The following is a 21,322-nucleotide window of genomic DNA, read 5'->3' on the forward strand; positions in this document are numbered from 1 at the left end:
ACTGAAAGAGTAGTCAATGCTGACTTGACCCTGTCTTTCGCCGAATCTTTCAATGGTGGGAATATATCATGTTGATGATCTGACACAAGACTTTGAGAAATTCCTCACTCTTCCACACTCTGTGCAGATGATAAAACTTCACCCAGTATGTCTTAAGTACTGAAATTGGCTGTTTAGCCCAATTAATCTGTACTGCCTTTCCTAGTCTCTGTGTTTTATCTCTACTCTTTGACACTCATGTTTATTCTACTTCTTCTTATGCACTGATCTAGTTTCCTTTTGAAAACACTGAAGCCATTTTTTTGTGGTAATGCAAATCCTCTGAGAAATTTCTCAATTTCTCTATTTTACTTCATGTGCACTTATGATCCATAGTTTTAGATGAGCCCGCAAGTGAAGATATTGGGCAGAATTCAATGGAGCTCGCTAGAGTGAGCATGGTGGTGGAGGGGCCAGAAAAACTGACCAGCTCATTGGCAGGAAAACTGTTCCACACTTAGTACATTAGGATGTCAATTTGTGCAATTAATAAGCCACTTAAATCCATGCTTAAATGCTTCTCATTTTTTTAAAAATCTCTCTCCTCTCACCTTAAAAATGTGCCCCCAGTCTGAAAGTCTTCCATCTTAGGGAAAACACTACTACTAACCATATCTATACCTCTCGTGGTTTTATAAGCTTCTATACGGACATACCTCAACCTCCCATGCTCCAGTGAAAGAAATCCCAGCTTATCCAGCCTGTCTTTGTAACTCAAACCTTCCATATTCAGCTATATCCTGGTAAATCTCTTCTGAACCCTCTCCAGCTAAATAAAATCCTTCCTATAACTGGGCCACCAGAACTGGACACATTACTTCAGAAGAAGCCTCACCAATGTCCTGGACAACCTCAACATAATGTCCCAACTCCAGTACTCAAAGGACTGAGCAATGAAGGTAAGCATTCCAAACGCCTTTTTACCCACCCTGTCTACGTGACGCAAACTTCAAAGAATTAAATTCCTGAATCCCTCGATTGCTCTGTTCTACAAAACTACCCAAGGCCCTACCATTAATTGTGTAAGTCCTACCCATGTTTGTTGAACCAAAATGCAATGTCTTGCATTTATCCAGATTGAACTCCATTTGCCATTTTCAAGCCATTGACCGATTTGATCAAAATCCCTTTGTAATCTTAGAAAACCTTCTTCACTGTCTACTATACCACTAATTTTGGTGTCGTTCGCAAACTTACTAACTATGCCTTCTTCATTCTCATCAAAATCATTTACATAAATGACAAACAAGAGAACCGAGAATCAATTCCTGTGGAATACTGTTGGTGACAGGTTTTTAGTCTGAAAAACAACCCTGCAGAACCACTGTCTATCTCCTGCCGTTAAGCCAATAGTCAAGCATTTTCATGTGATAGTGAACCCAAGTGACCCAAATACCTTTCAGTTTACCTGCTGTACCAATCTGCTGCTGGAATCTCAAAGAAGAAAGCGAGACAATGTTTTTTAGGCTACTTTCCAATATTTTGATATTCCCATCGCATTACCCTATTTTAAAATAGAATTGAGGACTGGATAGCCTTTAATGGATATACAATCGGCCCAGGAAATTACGGTTGATTAAGCTCTGGTAGTGCATTATGGGGCAAAACCCCAAAATCCAGTATAACTCACTTTGTCGAATCTTAGTGGCAGTGTCACAATAAAGCTTTCTTGAAGTAACTATGTCACAGATCAGTTAGAAGATAGTGTCTAATCTATTCTCAACACAATCTACCACAACACTCAAGTGCAGAAGAATTTCCCTTACTGCATTAGGATAGTATTTTCATTTGTCATATCAGCCACCACAATGTATTAAAGTTTATCTCAGCAAAGATGATAAACTGGTTTCAAAATCTCAAGTTAAGCTACCATCTGTTCTTGACAAAATGGAACCATACCTTTACAGACTTATCCATGGAAGCAGAGAGCAGTAAATGACTGTGTTTTTGCACAGGACACCAATGTATTGCAGTTACTGGTCCCTTGTGCTCAGAGGTCTGAAAGACCAAGCATTTTGGAATGTTTGTAACTTTGTATTGGTTTTCTAGGTAAGGCTTAATGAAGTCTGAAATTCTGTTCAAATGACTTAACTGGTGTTCTTCTGTTGCAGTACAGTTTATCTCAGAGATCAAAACTTCTGTGCTGTCTTTGAAGTCATTGCTTTTAGAAGTTATGTCCTTTTGCCTTAGTCTTTTGGGTATGTAAGGTTTAATGTTTTGAGCAGATGCCGCTGATGTTTGAAATGCTCTCTTCTGAGCTGAGGGGACCATCTTTACAGGAATTCTGTCAGATTTCCACTTCAGATTCAATGTATTTTTATGGTCCTTTTGAGGAAACTGAAAATATGGCTCCTCATTCAAAAACTGCTCTGGAGGTCTTGGAATTAAACAAATATTTGTCTGTGTACAATTCTGTGCACTGTTCCATTTGTGTTCCATATGTGCACATTCAGAAGATGCAACTTGTAATGCAAATTCACATCTAGTTGATTCCCATTCTGTGGTAGTTGGAAATGCAGATTGAAATTTTGAATGAACAAGATTATCTTCTCTCTGAAGAGGAATAACTTCTTCACTTTTGTCATAATCTGTTTCTGAATCTGAGGACTCATAAGCAACCAGGGAATCCATATGGCAATTTGTAATGGATAGAATCTGCACTCCACTCCTGGCACTGAAGCTGAAGAAGTTTCCTGTAATTATAATACTTTTATTAGTTCAAAGAATGAAAACTGGTTTCTTAGACATTATGATGCATTTTTCTTTCCGTTTCTGAATCTACCATAGTGCCAGCATTTAATATTTATCCTCTTTTATCATATGGCAGGTGATGTGGGGCAATACATGACATGGGGTTACATTGAAAAGAGAAGCAGCATTTTGGAAGCAGCTATTTTCATAATTCATCCTCTAAATACTCATTGAGTCCCTCTATTCCTGTGCCATTTTCCCATAATCCTTTCCCTTCAACTCTTGTACAGCTTGCTCATCTCTGAATTGTCTCCTTCTTACACTTTCATTCACCAGACTCTAGTGCACCATATCATCTGAGGATGTCAAAAAGCTTTAAGCATGTCAGTGTTGGATGAGGCTATCAGAATGCATTTACGCTAATTACTAGCAGCGAGTAACTGATTCCCTGACCAGTACACCTCTCCGCTCAACTAGTTACTTATTCATTCATGGAATGTGGGCGTCTGCAGCTGGCCAGCATTTATTGTCAGTTCCTAGTTGCCCTTGAAAAGGCAGTGATGAGCTGCCTTCTTGAACAGCTACAGTCCATGTTCTGTAAGTTCACTTGCAATACCCTTAAGGAGGGAAATGGTGGTGTTCCAATGTATCTGCTATCCTTGTCCATTTAGATAGAAGTGGTTGTGGTTTTGTAAGGTGATAAGAGAGGATCTTTGGTGAATTTTTAAAGCGCATCTTGTAGATGGTATACACTTCTGTTACTGGGTATTGGTGATAGGAAGTGGGTGCTTGTGGATATTGTGCTAATCAAGCAGGCTGCTTTGTCCTGGATGGGGTCAAGTTTCCTAAGTGGGGTTGGTGCTACACCCATCCAGGCAAGTGGGGAGTACTGCATTACACTCCTGAATTGTGCCTTATAAATGAAGGACAGAGTTTGGAGAGTCAGGAGGTGAGTTACTTGCTTGCTCTGTACACCCTGTATTGATGTGATGAGTTTGGTTAAGTTTCTGGTCAACGATAACCTTCAGGATACTGATAGTAGGGGAATTCAGTAACGAAAACACCACTGGATGTCAAGCAATGATGGTCAGATTGTCTCTTATTGGAGATAGTCATTGCCTGGCATTTCTGTGGCACAAAGGTTACTCGTCACTTGTCAGCTTATTGCATTCGAACATGGACTGCTTCAGTATCTGAGGAATCATGAATGGTGCTGAACATTGTGCAATCATTGGTGAACATCCCCAAACCTGACCTTATGATGGAGGGTCATTGATGAAACAGGAGCAGTGGTTGGGCCTAGGTCACTATCCTGAGAAACTCCTACAGAGGTGGTCTGGAGCTGAGATGACTGACCTCCAACAACCACAACCATCTTCCACAACCAGTGCCAGGTATGATTCCAACAAGCAGAGAGTTTGCGCCCTGATACTCACTGACTCCAGTCTTGCTCAGGCTCCTTGACGCCACACTCAGTTAAATGCGGCCTGATTTCAAGGACTGTCACTCCCCCTCCTCACCTCTGGGATTATTGCGGGATCTACCTTAAAACTTTGTAAGCGGTGGATAGAATGACACTATGTAGCGGAAGTAATTATTTCGGTGAACGCTATCACCGTCAACGATTAAAGCCTCACAGCAAACTGACCAACTTCCGGTCCCTCCTCCTTTCCGCTCCCCCGCGCAACAACCCGATTGACATTTAGTTCCGAGAGTCAGGCTGGTTGAGAACGTGTCTGCTCCAGATTCGACAATCTTTCCCCAAAATATTCGGTACGCGGAGGCGGACACGGGAGCCTCGGCGACTCAGGGGCCGGAGTACCACTTCGGGTGCTCTCAGCGCGGGAGGTGGCGATAGCTGCACGTTTCTGATGCAATCGGGGCCGTGAGTGAGGAGGCGGAGGCCGGCAGGACGGGGATGGTCTGAGGGTTAGGGGTAAGACAGGGCCTGGCAATACCAACCCTCTATCCCACCGGGTACGTGAGAGGGGGGGTCAGGACTCAGCCTCCTGCATCAATAACATCTATTTTCTGAACTTATTGGCAGGTCCCAATAGTTAAGCTTTGAAGAGAATGTCAGCTCCTCCTGATGGTGAGATGTCTTTACCGGCGACCCCCATGGAGTTGTATGAGAAAGTGACTCTCCAAGGGGGTACTGTCCGACTGCTAAAGTCAAACAAAGCGCCAAAGGTGATTTTATCCGAATTATACTAGTGCACAAAATTGTTAATACTATCTGTAAGTTTGGCTAAACTTTTAAATTTAGTCTGATGTCACAACCTTTTTGTGTATAAAATGTATTGAAACAATGTGAAATATTCAATCATTTCAATAATTATCTAGTTTATTATTCAGTTTTTATTTGCGTCTTTTCTCACTGAGCTGTTTTGAAGGAGCGCTCTTTGAGAGTGCATGGATCATTTCTCTGTTCCTATTCATGCCATAACGTTACTCTCAACCAAATACTTGCTTGTGCTCTGAAAGCTTACTAATTATACTTATCAAAGATGTTATCAAAAGGTTATTATTCTCTTTAAACTTCAAACTTTAGAATATAAAAATAGATAAAACAGAAAAGTTGAAATCTTTCAGTCTCTGAAATCATAATGGCTACAGTACAGTAGGAGGCCGTTTGGCCTGTTGTGTCTGTGCTGGCTTTCTAGAGCAATTTGCCTCAGTGTAGAACCAGTAATGACATATGGCAAACCATACATGAAATTGCCTTCTACAGCAACTTGTAAAATCAAAGAAGATTCCAGAATGTATGAGACTTAATTGCTGCATGTTATTTTGCTGATTTAATTGAAAGTGCCTTAGTACTACTATAGTGGAAATTCAATGTGATTGTGTGTACATGTTAAGAAATTGAATTTTAAAATGTATAAAACCAATAAGTTGTATTGTATTGTATAGCATGGGCAGGCTTTTCCCCTGTGCTTTGGGTCATCTCTCTGTGAAATGGGCATCAGAAGCCTGTGCTAGGAGGAAATAGTCATCTGTAATTGTCCCCAAATTGCCAATTAATTTCAAAATCCCTTTTACTCAGAGGGTTATGAACCATCAGAATTCTCTACCACAGAGGTCTGTGGAGGCTCAGTCTTTGAATATTGTTTTAAGGTATTGAATGTGGTCAGGCTTGGCATGCTAAGTGGCCTGTTCCCATTCCTATGTTTGTAATAGGCTAGCAATGGGCTTGCATTGTCACTAAATATGGCAGGAGTCCAGAACTAGAGGGCATAGATTTAGGGTGAGAGGAGAAAGATACAAAAGAGATCTAAGGGGCAATGGTTTTATGCAGAGGACGGTACGTGTATGGAATGAGCTGCCAGAGGAAGTGGTGAAGGCTGATACAATTGCAACATTTAAAAGGCATTTGGATGGTAACATGAATTGGAGGGACATGGGCCGGGTGCTGGCAGTTGGGACTAGATCAGGTTGGGATATCTGGTCGGCATAGACGGGTTGGACCGAAGGGTCTGTTTCCGTGTTGTAAATCTCTATGACTCTAAGTAAGCTGATGAAGCTAGAAATCCAATAACAGACCTTAAACACTGGAGAAGCAAAAACTGCTCTTTCAGATAAATAATGGAGATGATACACCCAAAATAGAGCTGAGCTTTTTCCAACTAATAATAACTTATTACCTAGTAACCAGGCTGCCACAGTGGTGCTCCACCACAAGGTGGCATGCAACAATAGCTGGAGTCAGGCAGGAAGAATCTCAAAGCCAACCTGATTCTTGGCTTGCCCTGAGGGGACTACCTCTAGGAAGCTGAACTGTTCCTGCTATGGATGTGGCTGGGAAATTCTGTTTCACTCTGAAAATGAACCTTAATAAGGATTTAACAAGGTGCACTACCTGTTTCGAAATGTGGTTGGCGAATGGGCAGAGTGGGGAAATTGGTATGGCAGCTGGCAGCATGAATTTTATGCATCCACAGATCTCCATACCTACTGTAGCCTGTGTCTAAACGTTTAGCCGAGAGTCGTAGAGATGTACAGCACAGAAACAGACCCTTCAGTCCAACTCGTCAATGCCGACCAGATATCCATTTACCAACACTTGACCCATATCCCTCTAAACCCTTCCTATTCATATACCCATCCAGATGTCTTTTAAAAATTGTAATTGCACCAGCCTCCACCACATCCTCTGGCAGCTCATTCCATGCACACACTACCCTCTGCATGAAAACGTTACTCCTCAAGTCCCTTTTAAATTTTTTCCCTCTCGTGCTAAACCTATGCGTTCTAATTGTGGATTCTCCCACCCCAGGGAAAAGACCTTGTCTATTTACCTTATCCACGCCCCTCGTGATTTTATAAACCTCTATAAGGTCACCTCTCAGCCTCCAGTGAGAACAGTCCCAGATTATTCTCTCTGTATTCAAACCCTGCAATCCTGGCAACATCCTTGTAAATCACTTGGACTCCTTCTGAAATTTTTTTATCTTCAAAAGGTTAAGGCCGCCTATAGCTTTGCTATTGAAAACAGCGTTGAGTTGACTTTATTAATCAGTTGGAACTGAAAGACAGCCAGCTTCCACATGACTGTGAATTATAAAATTAAAAAAAAAGTTCTTTCACATAGGTGCTACCACCAAGGTAAGTATTGCCCAATCTTACGATTTATGTTATGTTTTTAAAAGGAAGTTAAATGAACGTTTGGAGTTTGTTTGTTTTTTTATTAAGCTTCAGAGCAACATTGGCAGAGTTCTGTTATAAGTCACCAGTTAATCTTCCTGGCTGGTTTCTGAGGTCTGGCATTGGAAGCTAAATGTAGTGAATGTAGCTAAAGGAATGCAAATAATACACAACTTTCTTTCATTGTAAAAAGAATGATTCATTTTGCAAAATTTCAATCTTTTTATACAGGAAGAAATTGATGCAGCTGTAAAGGAACTGTTGGCACTCAAAATGGATTATAAAACACTGGCAGGCCAGGAGTACAAGGTTGGTATTCCACCCACTAACAGCACAACAGTTAACAATAATAGTCTGGCTATTGCAGAAGATGGTGGAGACTATGTGGATCCATGGACTGTACAGACATCCAGTGCTAAAGGAGTGGACTATGACAAATTGATTGGTGAATATCCATTTTCTTTACTTCTGATTGTTGGACATGTAAATTTGCACGTTTTGTTGTTGCAGGTTGAATGTTACTTGAGCTCTGCATTGTCTTGGAACGGTCAATTTAAAAAGTCTGCAAAAACTTCGTAAAAAATCAAAGTTAAGGACAATTCAAAAAAAGTGAAGAAAACTGACCATGAAGTGCTCATAACTGCAGGTGCAGTTGGTTCACTGATGTACTTTCCCAGAAAAGAATTTGTAGCTGTTGCATAATCAGGCCCCAGTGTCCATGACTAAGGGTGGTGAGATAGCAGCGTTACTGACTGGGGTGGTGAAGTCATAAAGTATAGAGCTGTAGACTGGGTCTGCTGCAGGTGGTGAGGGAACCAACAAGAGGGAAAAACCTGCCTGACCTCATCCTCATTAATCTGCCTGCCACTGATGTATCTGTCCACGTCAATTGGTAAGAGTGACCACCCCACAATCCTTTGGAGATAAATTCCCATTGTCATGTTGATGTTGCTCTGTATTGCGTTGTATGGCACTGTCAGCATCCTAAATGGGTTAGACTTTGAATAGATCTTGCAACTCAGCTGGTCATCTACGAGGCAGTGAAGGCTGTTAACAGCAGCACATTCATACTCTCGCACTATCTGTGATCTCCTGAAGCATTACCATCAAGCCAGGGGATCAACTCTGGCTCAATGAAGAGTGTAAGAGACCATGCTGGGAGCAACACCAGGCATACCTAACAATGGGACATCAACCCTTTGAGAAGTGCACAGCAGGGCTACTTGTGTGTCAAATAGCATAAGCAGAAGTGTGATACAGCCGAGTGATTCCACAACCAATGGATCAGATGTGAGCTGTGCAGTGCTGCCACATCTTGAATGGTGGTGGATTATTAAACAACTCACTGGAGGAGGAGGCTCCATGAATATTCCCATCCTCATTGAAAACCCCAGCACATCCGTGCAAAAGATAACACTGAAACTTTGACAATCTTCAACCAGAAGTGCTGAGTGGATGAGTCATCTTGGTCTCCTCCAGGTATCACCAGCATCACATGCCAGTCTTCAGCCAATTCAGTTGACTGCACATAATATCGATAAATGGTTGTAGGCACTGGCTATTGCGAAAAGGCTGTGGGCCCTGAAATCATTCCAACAATAGTCCTGAAGACTTGTGCTCCACAGCATGCCTTGTCCCCAGCCAAGCTGTTCCAATACAGCAACAATGTTGGCAATGGCCTGGTAATGTAGAAAATCCATGTGTGTCCTAGACCCAGCAGGACAAATCCAACATGGCCAGTTACACATGCATGAGTCTACTCTCCATCACTTTACTGATGATATAGAAAGTGTTACCAATGATGCTATCAAACAGCATTTGCTGACTGATGCTCAGTTTGGGTTCTGCTGGGGCAGTTCAGCTCCTGACCTCGTTTACAACCTTATTTCAAACGTGGGCGAAAGAGCTGAATTCCAGACATGAGGTGAAGGTGACTATTCTTGACACTAGGGCTGCATTTGCCTATGTAGAATCGAGGAGTGTTATAAAATTGGAGTCAATTGGAATCCAAGGGAAAATTTGCCACTGGTTAGAGTCATTAGCAGCACATAGGAATGATCGGTCAATGTGGAATGAAGAATGATGTGTAAAATAGATAAATAATCTTAGTATATTGTAAGAGTAAGAAAATGTAATATACAAAGTAAACAGGACAGTTTGTATTTTGAGTGTAAATAAAAATTAAATCCTCAGCCTTTTGGTAGGCTTACAATATTGTTGTTGGAACACCATTTAATCATCTTGCTTGCATGCACAGGAAGCTTATTTTTGTACAGTTTTGATCACTAAGCTGGAGTATTCTACTAATGTTTTAAACTTACAATTTATTTTCAAATTATAAAGTAATGTGTTAATGTTTCTTCAATTTATAATATTGCCTATGGTCCTGTATCATACTAATCCAGTAACTTTGCAAACCTTGTTGTTTACAGTTCGGTTTGGAAGCAGCAAAATTGATCAGGAGTTAATTAACCGAATGGAACAAGTCACTGGTCAGAAAGCTCATCGTTTCTTTCGTAGAGGAATCTTTTTCTCTCATCGGTTAGTAAGGTTTTATCTCTCTTTGTACCCATAATATGTTTCTGCAGTGCATGTAACTTAATTCCAACTGTTGAATTTTCCTTTTCAAATTGTCATTATAGCAACTGTCATCTTGTCAAATTGTCTATAACAATTTGTTATATGCTTAAATGTCCTGGTTCCTGGATTATTTTAAAAGATAATCTTTCAACATCTTTTGATTTTCTGAAACCTCACATTAAATATATTCTGTTCAGAATGACTGAGACAGAAGAGTGATAAAAGTAATATTTCAATATTACCACGATCATGTTCACCAATCTATTAACTGTCATCATCCCTCATTCAGTCATTGTTGTTAACTGTCACAAAGCCACAAATGTTAGTGATTTGTTTCAGCATCATTTGAAGATAGGATTGTCATTTGATATTTAGAATATAAAGGAATAATCTTTTATTTAGCTTTCACTGAGTGTTTAGATCAAAACCTAAAGACTTAAAACTGCTGGAGAAATTGTGAAAATGAATCCCAAGTAGGTTTGTACAAACTGTAATCTCACCATAAGTAAAACGTTATTGAAATCAGTTCAACTAAAATGTATTCTAATTATATTCTAATATATTCTAATTTTTAAAAGATGCATGGAATTATTTGACTAATGGCATTTATTTGGAAAGGAGTTTGCATTGTGATTGCCAAACATCAGAAAACTAGCCCTCAAATCTTACCTTTTCAACACAGATAATACCGGATATATGAATTATACTCCATGTTGTATTTCTAATCATCCTTTTCTCAAAGGGATATGCACCAGATCCTCGATGCTTTTGAGATGAAAAAATCATTTTACCTGTATACAGGGCGTGGTCCTTCATCGGAAGCAATGCATGTGGGTCACCTTATTCCATTCATCTTCACAAAGTAAGTTTGGATATTACTTGTGCAGTGCATCTTTAACTAAGAGAACAATGCCTATATGTGCTTAAAATTAATTTGCTGAAATTAGTGTTAATATTGTGCCATTGACTTGTCTGCTAATGCTAACATTTTTCTTGATGACACCTTTTCGTAGGGCTTACCGCTAGGAGCCAAACACTTTATTTGGCAAACCTATTACCCTAGTTATCAGTTTAGTATTTTTTGTGGGACAAACCTTTTGAGGCTAGCTGAGTGGGCTTCAGGTAGGGGATTAATAGCACCAAACTGAAATTGATGAACCACTTTGAGAGGTGAGGTGCTCATTTAACATCTGCATCTTGCCACTTCTGTTAAAATGAGGCTGAAGCCTGGAGGTGGCTCTGCCTTCTTCACTGCCAGAACTGGCAGATTATGGGTGTGTTCAGCCTGTTGGCTACTTACTAAGTTAATTCAACATTTAACCTTGGCCTGGGAGCTCCAAAAGCTGTGTTAAAACTCTATTCACAGAAAATATTGTTCAGCAGCTTGAATTTGAGGATGTACTATTTGTAGACTCTGCAAATGAATTTTCTATTCAACAGTCTCCTGATTTGGTTACACTTTACATGTAAAATGTTGCAAGGCAGTATTTTCAGGTAGTATTTGCATCTTTGTCAAGTTTTGTGTTAGCAGGAAGTGCTCATTTAAAAAGCTTTCCCGGCTGACTTATTTTTCCTTTGTTCAGGGGATGTGGGCTGTGGCTGGGCCAGCGTTTATTTACTATTCCTCATTGCCCTTGAGAAAATGGTGAACTTCTTTCTTGAACTGCTGCAGTCTATTTAATGTAGTTACACCAAGGTTACTGTTAAGGAGGGAGTTCCAGGGTTTTGACCTAGCAAAGGTAGCTGGGTCACAAGCACAAAAAAGAGCATTGGTTGATTTTCTGCAGTGCATCTTGTCGAGTTGAGACCATTGAAATGATATTTCATTGAAACAATCTAAAGACTGATTTTATGTTTTTCTAAAGTCCTTGCCTCACATTTTATTAAATAGGTGGCTCCAAGATGTTTTTAATGTACCTCTTGTAATTCAGCTGACTGATGATGAGAAATATCTGTGGAAAGACATGACGCTGGAACAAGCCTATAACTATGCAATTGAGAATGCCAAAGACATCATTGCTTGTGGCTTTGATATCAATAAAACCTTTATCTTCTCTGATCTGGATTACATGGGGTATGTACGTTGCAGTGTGATATACTGACGATTTTAGTCATACTTTTATTGGAAAAATGGTTTTAATCTAAGTTGATAAAGCATGCAGTATTCTGGACTTTATTATTAGGAGCATAAAGTACAAGAGCGAGAAGGTAATGCTGAACCTCTGCAAGACACATATTAGACATCATCTGGAGTATTATGTGCAGGACCACACAATGAGGAAGATTTGAATGCATTAGAGAAAATGCAGAAGAGATTTACAGAAATGTTTCTGAGGAGGAGAAACTTCAGTAATGAGGATAGATTGGAAAGGTCAGGACACTTTTTTTAGAAAGAATAAGTTTTTTTTTAAAAAGGAGAACCATACAACTTTTCCAAATTGTGAGCAGGCTGGTTAGTGTAGGTAAGGAGAAACTTGTTGCTCATAAAAGGATTTAAGCACAAGGAACAGAGATTTAGTGATTAGCCAAAGAAGCAAATGTGATGAGAGAGAGAGAACCTTTGACACACTGGTTTAGTTCTGGAATACACTACCTAGAAGTGAGGTGGAGGCAGATTTAATTGATATATTCAAGAAAGTATTATAAGATTTTTAAAATTTAAATAAATGTGCAGGGTATGGAGAAAAGTTAGGAGAAAGAACCAAATCATGCTCATTTTGAGAGCCAGTGCAGATGCCATGGGCCAAATGGCATCTTTCTGCACCATGCCATTTCTGTGAAATGAGAGAGTTGATTATTAACTAGAGAATTTTAAATGGAATGTAGGTTGCATTAATTGAAAGTATTGTGTAAATTATGCAACCCATTTTTTTTCTATTAGTGGAACTGAAAATTATGTAGACTCTTGAGAATAAAAGCTTAACACATAATCTGCTTTCCTTCTGCAGATTAGTTGCATGAAGTGTGAAGTGGCATTGTTACTGTGCACCTGCATTTTCCCAATATAGTGAAATATTCCCAGTATATTGACTGTTGATTTCTAAACAATTGTTAATAAAAATAACACTTGGCACATTACTTGTTTCGTTCCCTTTGGTGTTCTGTGTAGTTGCAGTCTGGAAAGACATTTGTTCCTCGCGATCAGCCATTAATTACAATGATTAATATGTGTTGCATGCTTAGAGAAGCATGTTATGTCTGTAGCAAAGGAAGAAGCAATTTGGGCAGCACAGTGGCTCAGTGGTTAGCACTGCTGCCTCACAGTGCCAGGAACTTGTTGGGCCGAAGGGCCTGTTTCCACACTGTAGGAAGGAGAAAATACCTATTAAAAGTGACAGTGTAATGTTGAATGGCAAAAGCATGACTTTTGACTTGAAGGTATGACTTGAGTATATCAAACAAACTTTGCTTATCACTGCTATTATTAATAATAGCAGTGCATCTATCATTGGGGGGGAAAAAAACGCAAATAATTAAAATTTACTATGTTAAAATTACAAAATAAAAGCCATACCAAAGTATGAATATTCAATTTTGCAATTCATAACATTTACATAAGGCCTACTTTTGCTCTGGTTGACTGCTACTACCCCTCATAACTGGCTGATAAAATGGACGGGAGGCTTGTTCCCAACGCATGTGGCACTAGGACTGTACTACAACTGACTTCTTGGAAGGATGTGCGATCAGCTGAAGATAATTGGACTTTTTTGTCCTTATTGTGTGTCTTTAACGTGCGATCAAAAATATGTTCTGCCTCCATGGCTTTGTGTGTAGAAGCTGTGGTGCACTGTGCAAGAGGATGTTCTTCTAAATTACTTGTCTAACCAAGATTCCACTCCATATAGGGATAGGTTATACCATTAAAATTACAGTTATGGTAACTTTTTAGAACTGTTTGCTTTTTAACCATAAATCATGTGTTTATTTTTTAACTATTTGCAAGGTGTAAATTGCTAATTCTCTTCTGGCTGCAGACAGAGCTCAGGATTCTATCAGAATGTGGTTAAGATCCAGAAACACGTTACTTTTAATCAAGTGAAGGGGATCTTTGGCTTTGGAGATAGTGACTGTATAGGTAGGATTTATAGCACTTTTTAAAAAAAATTTTAGTTGAAAGCTTGTCATTGTACTGAATCCATCATGCTTGTATAATCTTCAGTACATTAATTTGTTACTTTTCTATCCTTACTCTGGGTTTCGGTCAACATCTTCACCATTCTTGAAACTATCAAGAACCTTGTCAAAAGTCTTTTTTGAGCAGGCTTGTCTTTTGAGCAGTAAACGGGAAAATGCTACATAGCCCCATGAATAGACTTGTGACCTCAAATTAAAATCTTCTTTTGACTGACTGGACTAGCTTCTAAACACCACCATACAATGAGAATCTCTGCAAGAACCTCTATCATAATTAAGCAATGAACAATCCATAAATGATTTTTGCTATGATTAAGCCAATTTAAACTGAACAGATATTACATTGGTTCTGGATTATACAATGAGTAATTAAATATGAGCTATGGTGGTATAAATGTATAGTAACAACAATAATACACCTAGAACATTTTTTGTACTGCAAAATGTGACTTCAAATCTTTTATAGTAGAAGTCAACTTTTTTTTCGTCACTTTAAATGTTTGACTGCTTTTGTGTAGAAACTTATCTTACAATGTCTAACTCAGTACTTTTAATTGACAGGAAAGATCAGTTTCCCTGCTATACAAGCTGCTCCATCTTTCAGTACCTCATTTCCGCAAATCTTTAACGGTCAAAAGGATATTCCGTGTCTCATTCCCTGTGCTATTGACCAGGTCAGAGCTTGCTGTTAATCAAAGAAAATACATATGCTTGAAATGTGTCACTTTTTTTTGAGTTATTTTAATTGTTTACCCTTTGTTACACACTTTTATTCCCCACAAGTCATTTTCATCAGACACGATCTGTAACCTTAGGGGCCAGAAAACAAGCAATATCAGGGCAAAGTTGACAACTAAGCTGCCCTATTCCAAATGTGGCAGTGTTCTGGTCTATATTTATCCTTTGATCAACATGATCAAAAGAAATTTATTTGGCCACTTATCTAATTTAATTTCTTCGGATCTTGATGTGCAAAAGTAGCTCCATGTTTTCTAATATTGTTTTGAAAAGTGTTTCATTGTGCAAATTTTGAATAGTACAAGGTCAGAAAAGATGTCTGTGTATGTATATATGCTTCGAGGATTAGCCTGGTATGAAGTTTGTTTTGGATTGTGAGTACTGCAGAAATTATCACTTGTTCTCTGTTTTCCAACTATTGCTTCCATGACTTTACATTTTCTCTCTTTAATTCTTTAGCTTTGTCTTTGCAGTTTTGTTCACTCTCTTCTAAATTTAAAAATTGGTTTCTATTATCCTGTTCAGCGAGTCTTAATTCTTCCCCAAGGGCTTGGAAATTTCCACTCCCCTGCCAAGACATTGTTCCTAACTCTGTTGAGACTGAACTTCTTGTACAGGCCTGACTTAGACAAAAGCAGTCCCAATATCACAGAAACCTATTGTCTTTCAGAGATTAATGGTATTGGAGCATAGTGGTAACGTTATTGCTTATTCCAAGGCACAGATTAATGCTGTTGAGACTTGAGTTTAAAGTCCTTCAGTTGTTGATGGGATTTAAATTCTATTGGTTAGTATAATTGGAATACAAAGCTAGTGTAATTAAAATTGTAAAGTGCTCAAAACTGGTGTAGACACAATGAGTCAAACAGTTTCCTGCTACACAATAGCAGCTCAATCATTCTTTATGCTTTTGAGGTATTTTTCTCTTTCACATAGAAAATAGAACTAGGTATAGACCATTTAGCCCTTCAAGCCTGCTCTGCCATTCAGTATGAACATAGGCAATCATCCAATTCTTTACAGTGCTCCTGCTTTCACCCCATGGTTTTTTTTATCTCTTTGGCCATAAGACGCCTTTAAAATATTCAAACCTTTGACCTCCAATTGCTTTCTGTGGCAGAGAATTCCACAGACTTGCCACTCAGGGGTGAAGAACTTTCTTTGCACCTCCATCCTAAATGGCCACTCCCATATCCTTTAAACTGTGATCCCTGGGACTGGACACCCTGGTCAGGAAACATCCTTCTTACGTTTACTCTGTTTAGACTCGTTAGAATTTTATGTATTACAATGAGAAATTCTTCAGAAATTTAGTGTTCTAATTGAATATAATCCTAACTGAGCCAGTATCTCTTTAAATGTTAGTCCTGCCACCTCAGAAATCAGTCTCAAACCGTTGGTGCATTCCCTACATAGATTTGTTTTAATTTCTTACTTCCTGGAATCTGCTTGTGGGTCTCATCCTTCTTTACACCTGTGTCATTGTTATCAGTTTGCCATTACTCCTTTTTATGCCATTTCTCCCTACCACCTTCAAATGTTCTGCAGTTCATACAGTGGCAGTCTTGACTCTGTCAACAGAGGGGCAACATCTTATCTTATCTGCAATCACATGAAACATCTGTGTATTCCCTTAACTACTAATTGGCTGTCACTATTGTTTTCCTAACCTTAACTGTCTAGCTGAACAGCCTGTGGGCTGGCCTTCACTGTTCTCCCCAAAACCAACATCTTCAGTATCCAGAACTAAATACCACAGCTGGAGAGCAAAACGTACATAGAGTTCCTGCATTACCTGCTTTGTGTTTGACTGTCAGCTGAGTCCCCTTTCCCTGTTTTGCTGCATATCCTTATGCTGTGATGTGATCACCTCCAGAAGCATATCCTTCATGTTACAGTTAACCTTGTTGATGTCTTGTGGTGAAACTCAAACTGATGACTTCCTGCAATTATGATAGTCCAGGACACGAGGAGTCTCCTGTGCTGTGCCTTCTATTTTAGTCTAAACTTCGCAGAATCAAACCAGAAATCACCAGTCAACACTTCCTGATGCTGATGTTAATTCAGAGTTTTTTGTTTCCTCACTTCTGATATTCGTGCTCCCTGAAGGCCCCACCTACTCTGCTGTTCCAGCATGTTCTTCCTCAGTTCCATTCCTTTCTTTTTCTTCCAGTTTCTTCCATTTTGTGGTGTGACTCCTTCAGTTTTGCTTTGGCTCTCTCTGCCACCGCCTCTTACCTCTGCTTTTGTTGTTGGCGCTGCCTCCCTCATTTTTCTAAATTTTATTTTTGCTAAACAATATGCATACGCTTAAAATTGACTGCAAGTAATACTGTATACTCAAAGAATAGCTTTGTGGGAAGGGGGGGGGGAGAATTCAATTCTGGTTAACTGCTTGGATGACTTCTTCACAGGACCCATATTTTCGGATGACCAGGGATGTTGCTCCAAGGATTGGCTACCCAAAGCCAGCACTGCTGCATTCAATCTTCTTCCCTGCCTTGCAAGGAGCACAAACAAAGATGAGTGCCAGTGACTCCAACTCGTCCGTCTTTCTCACAGATACTCCAAAACAGATCAAAACAAAGGTAATGTTCCCCATTTTTTAGCCATGTCTAAAATGCAAGCTTATTCCCTTGGTGTTCAAAATGCTTTCCTCTTGTGTAAAATAAGGTTTAATGAAGATTTTATTTTGTGTACTGTTCTTTTGAAGTTGTCAATAACTGTGTTATTTCACTGATAATAGATTTAATGGAAAATAAAATGTAAAATATATTTATTTCAGAAGCATTAATGCAGTCAATTGTAATTTTGTTTCCTCAGATCAACAAGCATGCTTTTTCAGGTGGTAAGGATACTATTGAAGAACACCAACGGTTCGGTGGGAATTGTGAAGTGGATGTATCTTACATGTACTTAACCTTTTTCCTAGAAGATGATGAGAAATTGGAGAAAATAAGACAGGTCTGTGCAGTTTATATGCCACTTTTTTCAAGACTTCTTAGCACTTATTATCTTCCATTCCCTCACCTTGACCAAATAGTATCACTGCACACTAATTTATCTGACCTGGTTGAAATTAAAGCACAGAACCTCACAGGTAGTAATCTCTGAACATTTAATTGCACCATGCAAAAGTTGATGCTAGGGACAAACAGACTAGAATGCTGAATGCATGGTGTGGGAAGTAGAAATTTCAATTCATTGAACATTGACGCCAACCCTGGCAGGAGAGGGCTGCTCCACTGGGATGTCCTGCACTTAAATCATGTTTGGGCCAGTGCCTGATAATTTGAATAACTAAGGCTTTAAATAATGATTTGCTGATGGGTGGAGGATTCTGGGAATGATAAATTCAAAATCCCAGCTTGAATGTCAAGGTTGGATCCAAGTAAGTATAATAGGCCAAGAATATTACCTCACTTTCCTCTAAAGTCTCAGTATTGGCCCAACCTGCTCACCATATCCTTATAAGAAAACCCCCAGCTTCCTGGAAATCAGCTGAGTTAACTTTTCTTCAAATGAATTCAAATGCAAACGTGCCTGCCCTGAAGTAAGATGACCAAAATTGTATCTTAGGTGCAGTTTCACTATTCAATATCTACAACTGAGCAAAATTTGTCTACTTTAATACTCCATTTCCCCCCACAATAGAGATCTATGTTTCTATTCTTAATCCTTGCTATACTTAGATTAGCCTTAATTGGATGCTACATCTTGACAAATATTTGAGGGCCACCAGATCACTCTTGTGATTTAAATACTGTGCCTTTCTATTCTTGCTACTAAAGTGGACAACCTCACATTTTCCCAAATTATACTCAATTTGCCAATTTTTTTTTATCCACTCACTTAACCTTTCTAATTTCTTCATCACAATCCATTTTCCTAACTATTTTTGCCATGATGAGGAGGTGCTAGTGTTGGACTGGGGTGAGCAAAGTTAAAAATCTCACAACACCAGGTTATAGTCCAGCAGGTTTGGAAGCACAAACTTTCAGCGTGCTGCTCCTTTGTCAGGTAGCTAGTGGGGCAGGATCATAAGACACAGAATTTATAGCACAAGATCATAATATCATGCAACTGATTCAATGTTTTGAACAAACCTAGATTGCTGTTAAGTCTCTGATCTTTTCGAATGGGTTGCATGTTTCAATTCAGTAATATGTAAATCCAAGCACCACTTTAAAGTCACATTCCAGAGATAGCTTAAGGTTTTATATATTAAAAAAAGACAGCTTAGATAATACAAGGTTGGAATACATACAGAGTCCAACGTCACACCTGTAGTCAGACTCAAGGACCTGACGAAGGAGCAGCACTCTGAAAGTTTGTACTTCCAAACAAACCTGCTGGACTATAACCTGGTATTGTGTGATTTTTAACTTTATCTTTGCCATGTAATTGGGCTGCAATATAGTCACAATCAGACCCTTCACCTAAGCCATTCAAGGAGATAGTAAATAATTTAAAACCCTAGCACTGATGCCATTTCATTATGCATTCGTTTAAGATACTTCATGAGAGAATGTTGCACAAGATGAATGTTCATGGAATAGAAATTATTACGTTGGCATCTATTATATGTGTCTGTATGTCCTTGTTTGCTAAGATTCATCTGTAATGCTTGTAAACAAAGCTTTTCACTGTACTTAGGTACACGTGACTACAATAAATCATATCAAAGAAAACAATACACCAACCAATTTCAATTTGATAAACTGAAAGAACTGCAGATGCTGGAAATCAAACAAACTTGCTGGAAAAGTTCAGCAGGTCTGGCAGCATCTGTGGAGAGAAATCAGAGTTAATGTTTCTGGTCCAGTGATCCTTCCTCAGGATCTGCCTTATCTATCCCCCTTCTATCCAAGGACTGGCTTGATGGTGGGAAGCAATGGGTGATGTTAGAGCGATGTTTCTGTGACTCTGATCTTCAGTGCAGAGGAGTCCTGCACAACCCCACTGGAATCAGAGGGATAATTTTGTGTATATCCACAGGATATCACAGGTCAGGGAGATAAGATAATTCAGAAGGCAGATGAGATTCTTTTATTAGCCAAGGTATAGAAAGCAAGAGAAAAGAGGTTATGCTGGAACTGTATAAAATGCTGGTTAGATTGTAACTGAGGTATTCTTAGGAAGAATGTGATTTGTGTGAGAGCAGGTGCAGAAGTGATTTACCAGGATGCTTCCTTGGCTGGAGAGTCTGAGCTACAAGAAGATTGGATATGCAACGGTTGTTTTCCATCGAATAGCAAAGGTTGAGGGGGGACCTGGTAGAGGTCTACACAATTGAGGGATGTAGATGGAGTGTCTAGAATGTTTTGAGATGGTGTGAGTTTGAAACTCACTGCATGAAAATGTGACTGAGTCAGAAGATCTCCTGTCATTTAAACATTACTTAGATATTTGCTTGTGTTTCCATAGAATCCAGAGTTATGGAGCAAAATCTGAAAAAATGGAATTAGTGTAGGCAGACTGTGGACATGATGACTGACTGCCTTCTGTGCTGTAAACGTGTGAATCTGAGTACACTAGACCTTTTGTAGGTATTGGATGTGAAAATTCCAGATGTAATTTTTTTAAAAATTGGATACTGCAAGGGAAAGATCTATGTGCATGGATGAATTAAATGAGCTGAATGGCCTTCCTCATCCATAGTTACCTTAGTATTTTTAATACATGTTAATTACATCTAAAAATTGATTTTATTTAGGATTATTCAAGTGGAAAGTTGCTTACAGGAGAGCTGAAGAAGATTCTTATTGAAACACTGCAGTCAATCATAACAGAACACCAACTGCGACGCAAACAGGTGACCAATGAAACAGTGAAACAGTTCATGACTCCCCGCAAACTGGTGTTTGATTTTTAAGGACTGATTTCAGAACTGGTGAAACTTTAGAGAATGAAGTCACTTTTCATTCATCAAGATCTTAACATTGTGCTGAAATTGTGTAACATTATGGATGTATGTTTTAGAATATATTAATAAATACCATTAAATTATAACATTATTTCCAAAGATACAGTAGTGTGCTTTAGGTGAATGGATTTTTTCTGTCCTCTTACAGCTTCATTCTTGTTCATTGTGTGTTTTTTGTCTATATTCTGTTCAAATGATTACAGTTTGCCCAAATTGCAGATCAGAAAGTGCCTGACATTAGATTTTCCATGCAGAGTTATCACCATTATCTTTGCTTGTTTAATTTTTAAAAAATCATTTGTCAAAAACACACTACATTATGATAATATTTGCACTCTACAAAGTATTCATTCATTCATGAGAAAGTTTGATACATTTTTATATAACAAATAAGCATATCCTCAATATCTGGGTTAAGATTTATCATGACACTTCTTGTTGAGTTAACAAAAATGTTAACCTTCTAGATAATTACAAATCCATATCTTATTATACAAGCATGGACTACTATCTAAACTGTGAGAAAATTCGTAAAGCCAAAGTACAAAGGGATCTGGGAGTGCTAGT

At 38.9% G+C, this 21,322-nt stretch overlaps 2 protein-coding genes across 3 annotated transcripts in view; one reads left to right on the forward strand and one right to left on the reverse strand.

Moving 5' to 3' along the window:
* wdr25 (WD repeat domain 25) overlaps nt 1–4,266 on the reverse strand; it is a 113,782-nt gene extending 109,516 nt beyond the window's left edge. Inside the window, exons 1-2 of the mRNA XM_043697404.1 lie at nt 4,167–4,266; nt 1,939–2,732 (exon numbers count right to left, since the gene is read on the reverse strand). Coding sequence (XP_043553339.1) covers nt 1,939–2,670 — 732 coding nt within the window. The 5' untranslated portion in view covers nt 2,671–2,732; nt 4,167–4,266. The remainder of the gene's footprint in view (nt 1–1,938; nt 2,733–4,166) is intronic.
* A 149-nt stretch (nt 4,267–4,415) lies between these two features.
* Nucleotides 4,416–20,854, forward strand: LOC122553520 (tryptophan--tRNA ligase, cytoplasmic). Of its 2 annotated transcripts, none has more exons than XM_043697406.1 (11): nt 4,416–4,503; nt 4,778–4,920; nt 7,606–7,819; nt 9,807–9,915; nt 10,697–10,816; nt 11,846–12,028; nt 13,932–14,032; nt 14,653–14,765; nt 17,244–17,417; nt 17,653–17,793; nt 20,546–20,854. In XM_043697406.1, exons 2-11 carry the CDS (start codon nt 4,804–4,806, stop codon nt 20,702–20,704), a joined length of 1,431 nt encoding a protein of 476 aa, XP_043553341.1. In that variant the 5' UTR covers nt 4,416–4,503; nt 4,778–4,803; the 3' UTR covers nt 20,705–20,854. The 2 variants fall into 2 exon arrangements, with proteins under 2 accessions (XP_043553341.1, XP_043553340.1); XM_043697405.1 differs by having other exon boundaries at nt 4,457–4,666.
* Nucleotides 20,855–21,322: the final 468 nt, after the last annotated feature.

Source organism: Chiloscyllium plagiosum, chromosome 10 (genome assembly GCF_004010195.1).
Source record: "Chiloscyllium plagiosum isolate BGI_BamShark_2017 chromosome 10, ASM401019v2, whole genome shotgun sequence".
NCBI classification, from domain to species: domain Eukaryota; kingdom Metazoa; phylum Chordata; class Chondrichthyes; order Orectolobiformes; family Hemiscylliidae; genus Chiloscyllium; species Chiloscyllium plagiosum.

Coding starts and splice junctions, on each gene's coding strand:
- LOC122553520 (XM_043697406.1), top strand. CDS start 4,804: ATGTCAGCTCCTCCTGATGGTGAGATGTCTTTACCGGCGACCCCCATG. Junction 4,921..7,605: donor AGTCAAACAAAGCGCCAAAG/GTGATTTTATCC, acceptor CTTTTTATACAG/GAAGAAATTGATGCAGCTGT. Junction 14,766..17,243: donor TTCCCTGTGCTATTGACCAG/GTCAGAGCTTGC, acceptor ACTTCTTCACAG/GACCCATATTTTCGGATGAC.